The 12,354-nt window shown below is 43.9% G+C and overlaps 1 protein-coding gene across 2 annotated transcripts in view; it reads left to right on the top strand.

Annotated features, from left to right (window-relative positions):
* LOC140719176 (ferritin heavy chain B-like) overlaps positions 1–12,354 on the top strand; it is a 137,014-nt gene that overhangs the window by 42,160 nt on the left and 82,500 nt on the right. The window contains exon 1 of one of the 2 annotated variants that reach the window (XM_073033601.1): positions 12,243–12,331. The exons of the other annotated variant lie outside the window; for it this stretch is intronic. Coding sequence (XP_072889702.1) covers positions 12,245–12,331 — 87 coding nt within the window. The 5' untranslated portion in view covers positions 12,243–12,244. Of the gene's footprint in view, positions 1–12,242; positions 12,332–12,354 lie in introns of those variants that run through there. 2 annotated transcript variants of the gene reach the window in all.

Here is a 12,354-nt window from a genome sequence, read left to right as displayed (position 1 = left end):
ATATGATGATGAATTTGTTCCACAAACAGTCACCAAAGAATATAGATGTCCGCAGGGTGTGAGTCAGGATATCACACATTTTTCAGATCAAAAGATACGTCCGGCACAAGTGATCTGAACACAGTTAAGAATGTTTGCGTCTGAGGAAGCCAGATAACTTACATGAAACACTGTTTTTGAGAGAAAAAGCAGAATAGTTCTCTATCTGATTGAGTGGCCACTGAGTAAAAGTTCATGGTCTTCTGTTGCTGTAGCCCATCCACTTCAAGGTTCGACGTGTTGTGTGTTCAGAGATGCTCTTCTGCACACCACTGTTGTAACATGTGGTTATTTGAGTTACTGTCACCTTCCTGTCAGCTTGAACCAATCTGGCCATTCTCCTCTGATCTTTTCTCCTTAACAAAGTGTGTTCGCCCACAGAGCTGCTGCTCACTGGACTTTTTTTTGCACCATTCTCTGTAAACTCTAGAGACTTCTGTGGATTAAAACCCCAGAAGATCAGCAGTTTCTGAGACACTCAAGCCACACTGGCTGGTACCAACAATCATCCCACAGTCAAGGTCACTTAGATCACATTTCTTCCCCATTCTGATGTTTGGACTGAACAGCTACTGAGCCTCTTGACCATGTCTGCATGCTTTTATGCATTGAGTTGCTGCTGCATGATATTAGCATTAATGAGCAGGTGTAAAGGTGTACCTAATATAATGTCCATCTTAATGAAAATGAATCACATTTGTGTGGGTGCAGCACTGCGAATGGATGCGTGAAATGAGCGCAGGTGGTTGTTGATAAGTTCTGAAATTCCTGATATCTGTTAGGGATATCTTTTCAAGATATCCAGGTGTGTAATGGTATCTAACAGAGAGAAAAATTGATGGACATTGTTGATGTTTAACAATTCACGTCACTGAATTGAAGTAAAGAGTTTTCCTGGCACAGGCATATGGAAAACAACTGCTGTATTATGGGGAATTCCAAAATCCAGTTAATCTGCAGTGCATTTCTCAATAGAAAATTATTTACAATCATTAGTCAACAGACACCTGAGGCAAACCAAAGATGGATTCAAAGATTCAAAGTATATATGAAATATTGTTGTCATTCCTCTCCATGCTTGTAGTGCATCGGGTGGCAACCTTGCCGTTTCTTTAGCATTTATCTATTTTTACGAGGCTGAGTTGTTAGCTCAACAATCAACTCGGCACGGATGGATAGTGTGCAAGGAGCTGGCCGGATTCGAACCGGGGACCATTCTCCTCAAAGTCTAGTGCAAATACCACTGCACCACCGGTCGGTCCATGTATGCAATACACAACCCGGAGATTCATCTTCCCACAGACAGAAGAAATATGGGCCTTCGATGTCATGGACGCACGGGTGCCAGGGTAGCCACGCGGTTAGCGTGATGGTGTTATGGCTCAGACTGTCGGCATTTAGAGTCCAATTCTGGCATCCTCCGGAAGGAGTCTCTGTATGCTCTCCCTGTGGGTTTTCTCCGGGTGCTCTGGTTTCCTCCCACAGTCCAAAGATGTACGGGGTGGGTTAACTGGTCAGTGTAAATTGCCCTGTGATTAGGTTAGGGTTAAATTGGGGTAATCAGGGGTTGCTGAGCAATGCTGTTGAAAGAGACTGGAGGGGCTCTAAATTCTGCTGCATTTCTAAATAAACAAATAGATAATGGTTAATAAATCCCGGGGACTGGATGAGGTCTATCGCAAGTTGTCCTGGGAATCAAAGGTGGGGCTCTGACATCTATCTCCTCTTTGAAGGCAAAATGTTTAAGGGGAACATGAGGGGGATCTTTTTCACTCAGAAAGTGGAACGACCTGTCAGTGAAAGTGCTGGATTCAGGCTCAATTTCAAAATCTAGGAGAAATTTGGATAAGTTCATGGATGGGGGTGGGTATTGAGGGCTGTGGCCCAAGTGCAGGTCGATGGGACTAGGCAGAATAATAGTTCACCATGGACTAAACGGGCTGAAGGGCCTGTGTCTGTGCTGTACTTTCAAGGATCCAAAATATCGATGCACGTACAAAGAAGGCAAGTCTGCGGCAATGTTTCATTAGGAGTTTGAGGAGATTTGGTATGTCAACAAAGACACTTGCAAATTTCTACAGATGTACCATGGAGAGTATTCTAACTGGCTACATCGTCGCCTGGTATGGGGAGGAGGGTCCCCTGCACAGGATCAAAATAGGCTGCAGAGAGTTGCTCCATCACGGACATTAGTCTCCGCAGTACCCAGGACATCCTCAAGGAGCAATGACTCAAAAAGGCGGCGTCCATCATTAAGGACCCCCATCACCCAGGCCATGCCTTGTTCTCATCGCTACCATCAGGAAGGAGGTACAGGAGCCTGAAGGCACACACTCAACGATTCAGGAACAGCTTCTTCCCCTCTGCCATCTGATCTCTGAATGGACATTGAACCCATGAACACTACCTCACTACTTTGTTATTTCTATTTTTGCACTACTTATTTAATTTAACTATTATAAATATACTTACAGTTTTTCTCAATATTATTATGTATTGCATTGTACTGCTGCCGCAAAGACAGCCAATTTCACAACATATGCCGGTGATATTAAACCTGATTCTGATTCCGATTATTATTGTTTGTTTTTTTGTATTTGCACAGTTCATCTTCTCTAACACATTGGTTGTTTGTCTGTCTTTGTCTGTGTGTAGATTTTCATTGATTCTATTTTACTTTATTGTTCTACTGTGAATGCCCACAGGAAAATGAATCTCAGGCTAACGTATGGTGACATATGTGTACTTTGCCAACACAATTACTTTGAACTTCAAACTTCGAAGTGTTCGACGACTCCTTGACGGAGATTATTATATCTTCATTAGCTCTAGGTAAGGTGCCAGAGGAATGTTGGAAAACTAATATCATTATTTAAGAAGAGCAGCTAGGATAAGGCAGGTAGCGACACGCCAGTGAGATTTGTATCGGTGGTTAAGAATTTATTGGAGGAAACCGTAAGGACAGAATTTACATTTTGGAAATCAAGGGCTGTCAGTGATCATCAGCTTCGCTCTGTGTGGTAAGGGAAATTCCTGGCTCACTAATTTTATTGAGATTTTTGAGGAAGTGACTAAATCTATTCAATCAGGATGATGGATGTTGTCTTGGCGGACTTTGGCAAGGCATTTGACAAGTGCCACATGGCTGGTCCAAAGGTTAAGGTACAATGTATTCAAAATTGGGCTGGTGATGGGAGGCAGAGGGTAGTGGTGGAAGGATAGTTTGTTGATTGGGACACTGTGACCAGTGGAGTACCACGTAGATCAGTTCAGCAATTCTCAAGGTGCTGGAGTCATTGAAGCAGTGAAGCCTTGAAGTGCTGGAGGCCCTGAAGAGCAGGAGGCTTTGAAGGACTTAGATAACTGTTCACAATACACCCACGTGCAGACTGACCATGCCTTATAAAGCTTTAGATTTACATCCTTGCAGCTACATTCTAGTCCTCTTGAAATGAATGCTAACATCGCATTTGCCTTCTTTACCACCCACTCAACCTGCAAGTTAACCTTTAGGGAATCCTGCAGGAGGACTCCCAAGTCCCTTTGCGCCTCGGATTTAAGCGTATGATGTACTTACCTTCATTTTCATAGAGTATAAAGGTCGGGATGTTCTGTTGTAATTTTATCAAACTCTGGTTAGGCAGGACTGCGTGTAGTTCCGGTCATCACATCATAACAAGAATTTTAAACTAGCTTGGCAGGGGGATGGCAACCAGAGTGATATGGCTGAGGATGGGGCAGTTGGTACACCACCAAATGCAGTGTGTAGTGAGACTGTGAGGAAGAACAGGCAGATGATAGGGCAAAATTGCAGTCGGGGGATGTTTAAATGTAGCAGTGGGGCAAACATCAAAAAGTGGATGAATACAGGACTGAATGCATACAGTATACGGAATAAGGTAGATGATCATGTAGCGCAGTCAGAAATCGGCAGGTATGGCGTTGTGGGCACCTCTCAGTTGTAGCTGAAAGAAGATCATAGTTGGGAGCTTAACATCCAAGGGTACACATTGAATCGAAAGGACAGGCAGATAGGCAGAAGGGATGGAGTGGCTCGGTTGGTAAAAAAATGAAATCAACTCCTTAGAAAGAGGTGACATAGGATCAGAAGATGTAGAATCCTTGTGCACAGAGTTATGAAACTGCAAGGGTAAAAAGACCCAGATGGGAGTCACATACAGGCCTCCGAACAGTAGCCTGGATGGCGACTACAAATTACAATGGAGATAGAAAATGCATGTCAAAAGGGCAATATTATGATAATTGTGGGGGATATCAATATGCAGGTAGATTGGGAACATTAAGTTGGTGCTGAATCCCAAAAGGGTGAATGTGTAGAATGTCTATGAGATGGCTTTTTAGAGCAGCTTGTGTTTGAGTCCAGTAGGAGAAAGGCACTTCTTGATTGGGTGCTGTGCAATGAACTGGATTTGATTAGGAAGCTTAAGTTATAGGAACCTTTAGAAAGCAGTGACCATTATATGATAGATTTCACCCTCCAGCTTGAGAGGGAGCAGCAAAAGTCAGATGTATCAGTATTACAGTGGGGTAAATGGAATTATAGAGGTGTGAAAGCAGAGCTGCCAAAGTTGATTGGAAGGGAACTCAGGCAGAGGTCATGGCAGAACAGCAATGGCTGGAGTTTCGAGGGAAAGTTGGAAGGAGCAAGATAGACAAATCCAAAGAAGAAAAAGTATTTTAAAGACAGGATGACACAACCGTGGCTGAGAAGAGAAGTCAAAGACAGACAGACAAACAGACATACTTTATTGATCCCGAGGGAAATTGGGTTTTGTTACAGTCGCACCAACCAAGAATAGTGTAGAAATACAGCAATATAAAACCATAAATAATTAAATAATAATGTTAATTATGCCAAGTGGAAATAAGTCCAGGACCAGCCTATTGGCTCAGGGTGTCTGACACCCCAAGGGAGGAGTTGTAAAGTTTGATGGCCACAGGCAGGAATGACTTCCTATGACGCTCAGTGTTGCATCTCGGTGGAATGAGTCTCTGGCTGAATGTACTCCTGTGCCTAACCAGTACATTGTGGAGTGGATGGGAGATATTGTCCAAGATGGCATGCAACTTGGACAGCATCCTCTTTTCAGACACCACCGTCAGAGAGTCCAGTTCCACCCCCACAACATCACTGGCCTTATGAATGAGTTTGTTGATTCTGTTGGTGTCTGCTACCCTCAGCCTGCTGCCCCAGCACACAGCAGCAAACATGATAGCACTGGCCACCACAGACTCGTAGAACATCCCCAGCATCGTCCAGCAGATGTTAAAGGACCTCAGTCTCCTCAGGAAATAGAGACGGCTCTGACCTTTCTTGTAGACAGCCTTAGTGTTCTTTGACCAGTCCAGTTTATTGTCAATTCGTATCCCCAGGTATTTGTAATCCTCCACCATGTCCACACTGACCCCATGGATGGAAACAGGGGTCACTGGTGCCTTAGCCCTCCTCAGGTCCACCACCAGCTCCTTAGTCTTTTCCACATTAAGCTGCAGATGATTCTGCTCACATCATGTGATGAAGTTTCCCACCGTAGCCCTGTCCTCAGCCTCATCTCCCTTGCTGATGCATCCAACTATGGCAGAGTCATCAGAAAACTTCTGAAGATGGCAAGACTCTGTGCAATAGTTGAAGTCCGAGGTGTAGATGGTGAAGAGAAAGGGAGACGGGACAGAACAACAAAAACAACATAAAAGCCAAAGAGAGGGGATATAATAGAGCAACATAGAGTGGGAAGTTAGAGGACTCAGAAGCTTTTAAAAACCAACAGAAGCCAACTAAAAAGCCATTGGGGGGATAAGATGAAGGTAACTAGTGTAAAAGAGAGGTGAGAGTGGATATTGGACTGCTGGAAAAATTGCTAGAGAGGTAGTAATGGGGGATAAGGAAATGGTGGACAAATAAAGTAATTATTTTGAATCTGTCTTCACTGAAAGTACGCATGAAGTTCAAAAGTGTCAGGGAGCAGAAGTGAGTTCAATTGTTATTACTAGGGAGAAGGTGCTTGGGAAGCTGAAAGATCCGAAGATAAATAAATCACCTGGACCACTTACACCACAGGGTTCTGAAAGAGATAGCTGGAGGCATCGGAAATGATCCTTCAAGAATCAATGGATTCTCACTTTGTTCCAGAGGACTGGAAAATTGCAAATGTCACTCCACTCTTTAAGAAGGGAGGGAAGCAGAAGAATGGAAATTATAGACCAATTAATCTGACCTCAGTGGTTAGGAAGATGTTGGATTCTTGAAGGATTGTTAAAGGTGAAGTCTGGGGGTACGATGCGAAAGTTAAAACTGGCCAAAGTCAGCAAGGTTTCCTTAAGGGAAAGTCTTGCGTGATGAATTTGTAGAAATTCTTTGAGGAAATAACAAGCGGGATCGATACAGGAGAATTGGTGGATGTTGTGTACTTGGATTTTCAAAAGCCTTTGACTAGATGCCACACATAAGGCTGCTTAGCAAGATAAGAGCCCATGGTATTACAGGAAAGATATTAACATGGATGAAGCATGGGCTGATTGGCAGGAATAAATGGAGCCTTTTCTGGTTGGATGTCAGTGACACGTGGTGTACCACAGGGGTGTATGTTGGGACCAATTCTTTTTACATTGTTTGTCAGTGATTTGCATTGACAGAATTGATGGCTTTGTGGCCAAGTTTGCAGATGGTATGATGAAAAGGTGGAGGGACAGGTGGTGCTGAGGAAGCAGAGGGGCCGCAGAAGGTCTTAGACAGACTAGCAGAATGGGCAAAGCAGAGGCAGATGGAGTACGGTGTCAGGAAGTGTATGGTAGAAGCAATAAATGTGTAGACTGTTTTCTAAACAGGCAGAAAGTTCAAAATTCCAAGATGCAAAGCGGCTTGGGAGTTCTCGAGTATGACTCCCTAAAGGTTAATTTGCAGGTTGAGTCAGTGGTGAGGAAGGCAAGTTCAATGTTAGCATTCATTTCAAGAGGACTAAAATATAAAAGCAAGGGTGTAATGTTCAGGCTTTATAAGGTTCTGGTGAGCAGTTCTGGGCCCCTTATATGAGAAAGGATGTGCTGACATTGGAGAGGGCTCAAAGGAGGCTCACGAGAATTTTTCAAGGAATTATTGTGTGAGGAGAATTATCACATGAGAGATAACTCTGGGCCTGTGTTTACTTGAATTTAGAAGCATGAAAGGGGTGGGAGGATCTCATTGAAACCTATGGAATGTTGAAAGGCCTTGACAGAGTGGATGTAGAGTGGATGTTTCCTATAGTGGGGAGATTAGGATCAGAGGACACAGTCTCAGAATACAGGGATGTCCATTTAGAATGGAGATGAGGAGGAATTTCTTTAGATGGGGGTGATGAATCTATGGAATTCATTGCCATGGGTGGCTATGGAGGACAGGTCATTGGGTGTATTTATGTCAAAAGTTAATAAATTCTTAACTTTATTAAGTTAATTCTTAACTTTCAGGCATGAAAGCTTATGGGAGAAGGGCAGGAGAATGGGATTGAGAGGGAAAATGGATCAGCCATGATGAAATGGCGGTCAGACTCAATGGGCCAAATGGCCTAATTCTGTTCCTATCTCTTATGATCTTACGACTGAGTTTACAACTTTCCGTAGCTTTCTGATCCTGTGCCATGGTCCCTCCTTGTAGACGGTGATGCTCCAAGTTAGAATGCTCTCCTTGGTTCATCTGTAGAAATTTGCAAGAGTCTTTGGTAACATACCAATTCTCTTCAAACTCCTAATGAACTATAGCCACTGCTGTGCCTTCTTTGTAATTGCATCAACATGTTGGGCCCAGGATAGATCCTCAGAGATGTTGACACCCAGGAACTTGGAACTGCTCACCTTTTCCACTTCTGATTCCTCCACAAGGACTGGTGTGTGTTCCCTCGTCTTCCCCTTCCTGAAGTCCACAGTCAGTTCCTCAGTTTTACTGACGTTGTCACTGCGACACCACAACCAGCTGATCGATCTCATTCCTGTCAGCCTCCTCATCAGCATCTGGAATTCTGGCAACAATAGTTGTGTCATAGGTAAATTTAGAGATGACATTTGAGCTGTGTCTAGCCACACAGTTGTGGGTGCAGAGAGAGCAGAGCAGTGGGCTAAGCACTCATCCTTGAGGTGCACCAGTGCTGATTGTCAGCAAGAAGGAGATGTTATTTCTGATTGCACAGTCTATGGCTTCCACACCCTGTGAGGAAGTCAAGGAGAGGGAAGTACAGAAGCTCAGGTTTTGAGCCTGTTGATTGTGTTGAACGCTGACCTGTAATCAATAAACAGCAGCCTGGCATAGACATTACTATTGTCCAAGTGCTTTAAGGCCAAGTGAGATTGTGTCCACTGTAGATCTATTGTGGCAGTAGGCAAATGGCAGCTGGTCCTGGTTTTTGCTTAGGCAGGAGTTGATTCTGACCATGAACAACCCTTTATGACCATGACCAGCACTTTATCACAGTAGTTATGAATACTACTGGGGGATAGTCATTGAGGTAACTCACCCTGATCTTCTTGGGCACTGGTATGATCATTGCCCTTTTAAAGCAGGTGGGAACCTTCGACTGCAGCAAGGAGAGATTGAAGACGCTCTTGCACACTCCTGCCAGTTGGTTGGTGCAGGTACACCATCAGGGCCTGACGCCTTGCCTCTTGAGAGATGTTCTGACGTTGGCTTCCAAGGCAGAGATCTCAGGGTCACTGGATATTACAGGGATTTGCAGAGGTGTCATTTTATTCTCTCTTTCAAAGAGTGCATAAAAGGTGCCGAGCTAATCTGGATGTGAAACCTCACGGCCATTCAGTCTACCCGTCTGCCATCAGATTTCTGAATGGACAACTAAACAAATACTTCACTATTAACAGTTCCTGAACAATTCCAGTCAACAGAGAAATGCAAGGCCTCCTTTGGTCAGGGTCGACCTTGGATGTCGTGTTCTAGCTGTCTTGATATGCAAGTCTGGGCAGTACAATCTGCAGAACAAGCTGTCGCCCATGTAGCAAGCTCCCCCTCTCCATGCACCTGATGAACCCAAAGGAACAGCATAGACTGAAATATAGTTGGTCACCAACAGCATCGCAGGAGTTGCTGTTGAACTCAACGTAGGACTGCTTTAGGGACTCCAACTCCAGAATTTTCCATCTGGGTTTACCCCCGAAGCCTTCCCCATGAGTGGGTACAGCCGCAGGGCAGCAGAGGTTTGCGATGAGAGTTTTCCTTCCCCTAGATGAGCTGACAACCACAGCTGACAAGCTCCATCTGCCCAAAGCGACTGGTTTTAATGCGCCAGTAAACCCACACCCTAACGTTGTTATAGCTGGGAATGGTAATGGGGGATAAGCTCCCAATGGTGAGTACCTCAAAAAGCCCCTGACAACCAAGTCCAGCTCCTGGCCTTCACGTGTAGCTTGGCAACCATGCCTGGTGGAGCTGTTTCTATTGACAGGAGAAGGGACAACGGCTGGTTACTAACAGAGAAATACCTGGTACTAAACCAAAAACCTGTCAAGTTAGTGCATGCTACTGCCAAAGGAGGTTCTCTATTTATGAGGTTTATCAGTGTTACAAGAGTCTCAGGACTTGCACCACCAAGTTCAAGAGCAGTTCCTACCCCACAACCATCAGGCTCTTGAACAAAAGGGGATGACTACACTCACTTCCCTGTCCATTGAGATGTTCCCACAACCAGTGATCTCACTTTAAGGACACTTTATCTCATGCTCTTGTTATTTATTGCTATTTATTTATATTTGCATTTGCAGTTTGTTGTCTTCTGCACTCTAGTTGATCTTTCATTGATCCTGTTATAGTTACTATTCTATAGATTTGCTGAGAATGCCCACAGGAAAATGAATCTCGGGGTTGTATATGGTGACATATATATACTTTGATAATAAAATGACTTTGAACTTTGAACATTGCAGGAACTTTTATTTGTAAAATATTAAACTGGGAACTTAGAAAAGTTCCTTTCAATCTCAGTGTCTGATACCATAGATATATATGTATATCATTTATTTTAATTATCTATATGACTCCTTAAGTTTGGAAATGGTGCTGACTGCAAAATTAATGGGAGCCAGCTTTCCAGAGGCGTCAGCTAAAATTCCCCGAATTAATCTTTCAAACAGGCTCTGTGGGATTTTTTTTCACTACTTTGATATTGGTCCAATGTCACATAAAAGACTATGCAAACAGAGTTAGTCATAAAAGATCAGGCTGGTTCAGAGTTGATGTGTCGTTTCACAGCCGCAACTTTGCAGTCAAAAACCTCAGGACTTTCCCAGGAAGTGATTGGTCACCTCACTTTGCCAAGTAGAGAAAATCACGAGCCCAGCTCTTTACATTATCACTTGTTCAGCTTGCAGTACTGAATCTTGATCCAAATGTGCTTCGGAGATTAAGAATGAGGCATTAAACCAGGGCGCCATGGTGGTGCAATGCTATCGCAGCTTGGGGTGTCGAAATTTGGAGTTCAATTCTGACGTCATCTGTGAGGAGTCTGTACGTCCTCCACATGGAGTGTGTGGGTTTCCTCCCACAGTCCAATGACGTACCAGTTAATTAGTCATTGTAAATCGTCCCGTGATTAGCTTAGGGGGGGTTTGCTGGGCAGTGTGACTTGAAGGGCCTGAAGGATCTATTCCACACTGTATGTCCAAATAAATAAGCTTGTTGCTTATACATGTTTTATTCAGTGTTATAAGGACAAGGAAACTTTAAGGTGCACTAAAGTTGTTATGGCTGGGGGTGGTAATGGGGGTAAGCTCCCAGTACTTATTAAATGCCCCCCGTGGCATGCGCCTCAAACAGTCTCTGGCAACCAAGCCCAGTTCCTGTCCTTCATGTGTGGCTTAGCTACTAAGCCCAGTGGAACCATTTCTACTGATAGGAGAAGGGGCAAAGATGGGTTACTGGCACCTTAAAACCAGTCCCTTTGGGCAAATTGGGGCTCATCAGGTGTGGTTGGCTGCTCACCTACGAGAAGGAACACTGTGATCTCAAACCTTCCCTGCCTTCCCAAACCTTCCTTATCCACTCACTGGGTAGGCTTCAGGAGTAAAGTCTGAGAGAAAAATCCAGAGCTGGAGTCCCTAAGGAGTCCTACGTTGAGTTCTACGCTGACTGGTAACTCCTGGTGCCAGACTCTTTCGGTCTCTGCTGCTCGTTTGGGTTCATCAGATGCGTGGAGAGATGAAGCCTGCTACATGGGTAACAGCTTGCTCTCTATGTTGTACTGCCCTGGCTTGCATATCATGTAACACCCATGTTCAACCCTGACTGACAGAGTCGTCAGAAGCACAAAGAATAGAAAGGAAGAAGAGGCACGGCTGTGTGGTTACCAGACTACTGATAATGGTAAATTTCATTGAAATTCCAACAGATAACGGTTAACCAATCAAATAGCCAGATTCAAGTAATGTGATACCTGCCACTGAAAGCGAGAAGTTTCCAGAAGAATACAGAGGCAACGGCAAAACCTCTGAAATACTGAACAATTATGTGTACATACATGATTCTATAAAAACAGAAATGTGTATAAGAAAGTTGAACTACAAGAATAGTAACTATTCTACAGCCCAATCCAACAACATCAACAAGATGGATTTAGAACGTACTAAAAGTTAAGGTTCAACGTTCAAAGATTCATTTCAAGGTGCATTACTTTGATAATAAATGTGTACAATTCTGAGATTCGTCTTCTGCATCATCTATGCCATCATAATATTGATGGAGTAAATGTCATGTTATGAAGCACTGAAAATTCAACTTCCATAAGACCTTAAGATGTAGGAGCAGAATTATGATATTTGGCCCACTGAGCCTACTCTTCCATTCTATCATGGCTGACTTATTATCCCTCTCCACCCCATTCTCCTGCCTTCTTCTCGTAATCTTTGGTGCACTTACTGAACAAAAACTCCTGTTTAGTATACTCAATGATTTGGACTCCACAGCTGTCTGTGGTCATGAATTCTCTGGCTAAAGAAATTCATCCTCATCTCTGTTCTAGATGGATGTCCCTCTATTCTGAGTCTGTGTTCTAGACTCCCCCACTATAGGAAACATCCTCTCCACTTCCACTCTATCTTGCGTTGTTCCTTCCCATGCCTTGTGGTGCAATTTTTGCCATTTCCTTAGCATTTGTCTGTTTTTTTTATACAAGGGCGAGTTGGTAGCTCAATGCTCAACCCAGCACGGATGGAAAGCGTGCAAGGAGCCGGCTGGGTTCGAACTCTGAACCATTGCCCTCAAACTCTGGTGCTGATGCTAGTACACCACCAGCCGGTGAGTCCACTCCTTCTAGGCTG

The sequence above is a fragment of the Hemitrygon akajei genome, chromosome 31 (genome assembly GCF_048418815.1).
Source record: "Hemitrygon akajei chromosome 31, sHemAka1.3, whole genome shotgun sequence".
NCBI lineage: Eukaryota > Metazoa > Chordata > Chondrichthyes > Myliobatiformes > Dasyatidae > Hemitrygon > Hemitrygon akajei.
Note: the sequence above shows the minus strand (reverse complement) of the source record. Positions and strands in the feature narration are given on the sequence as shown.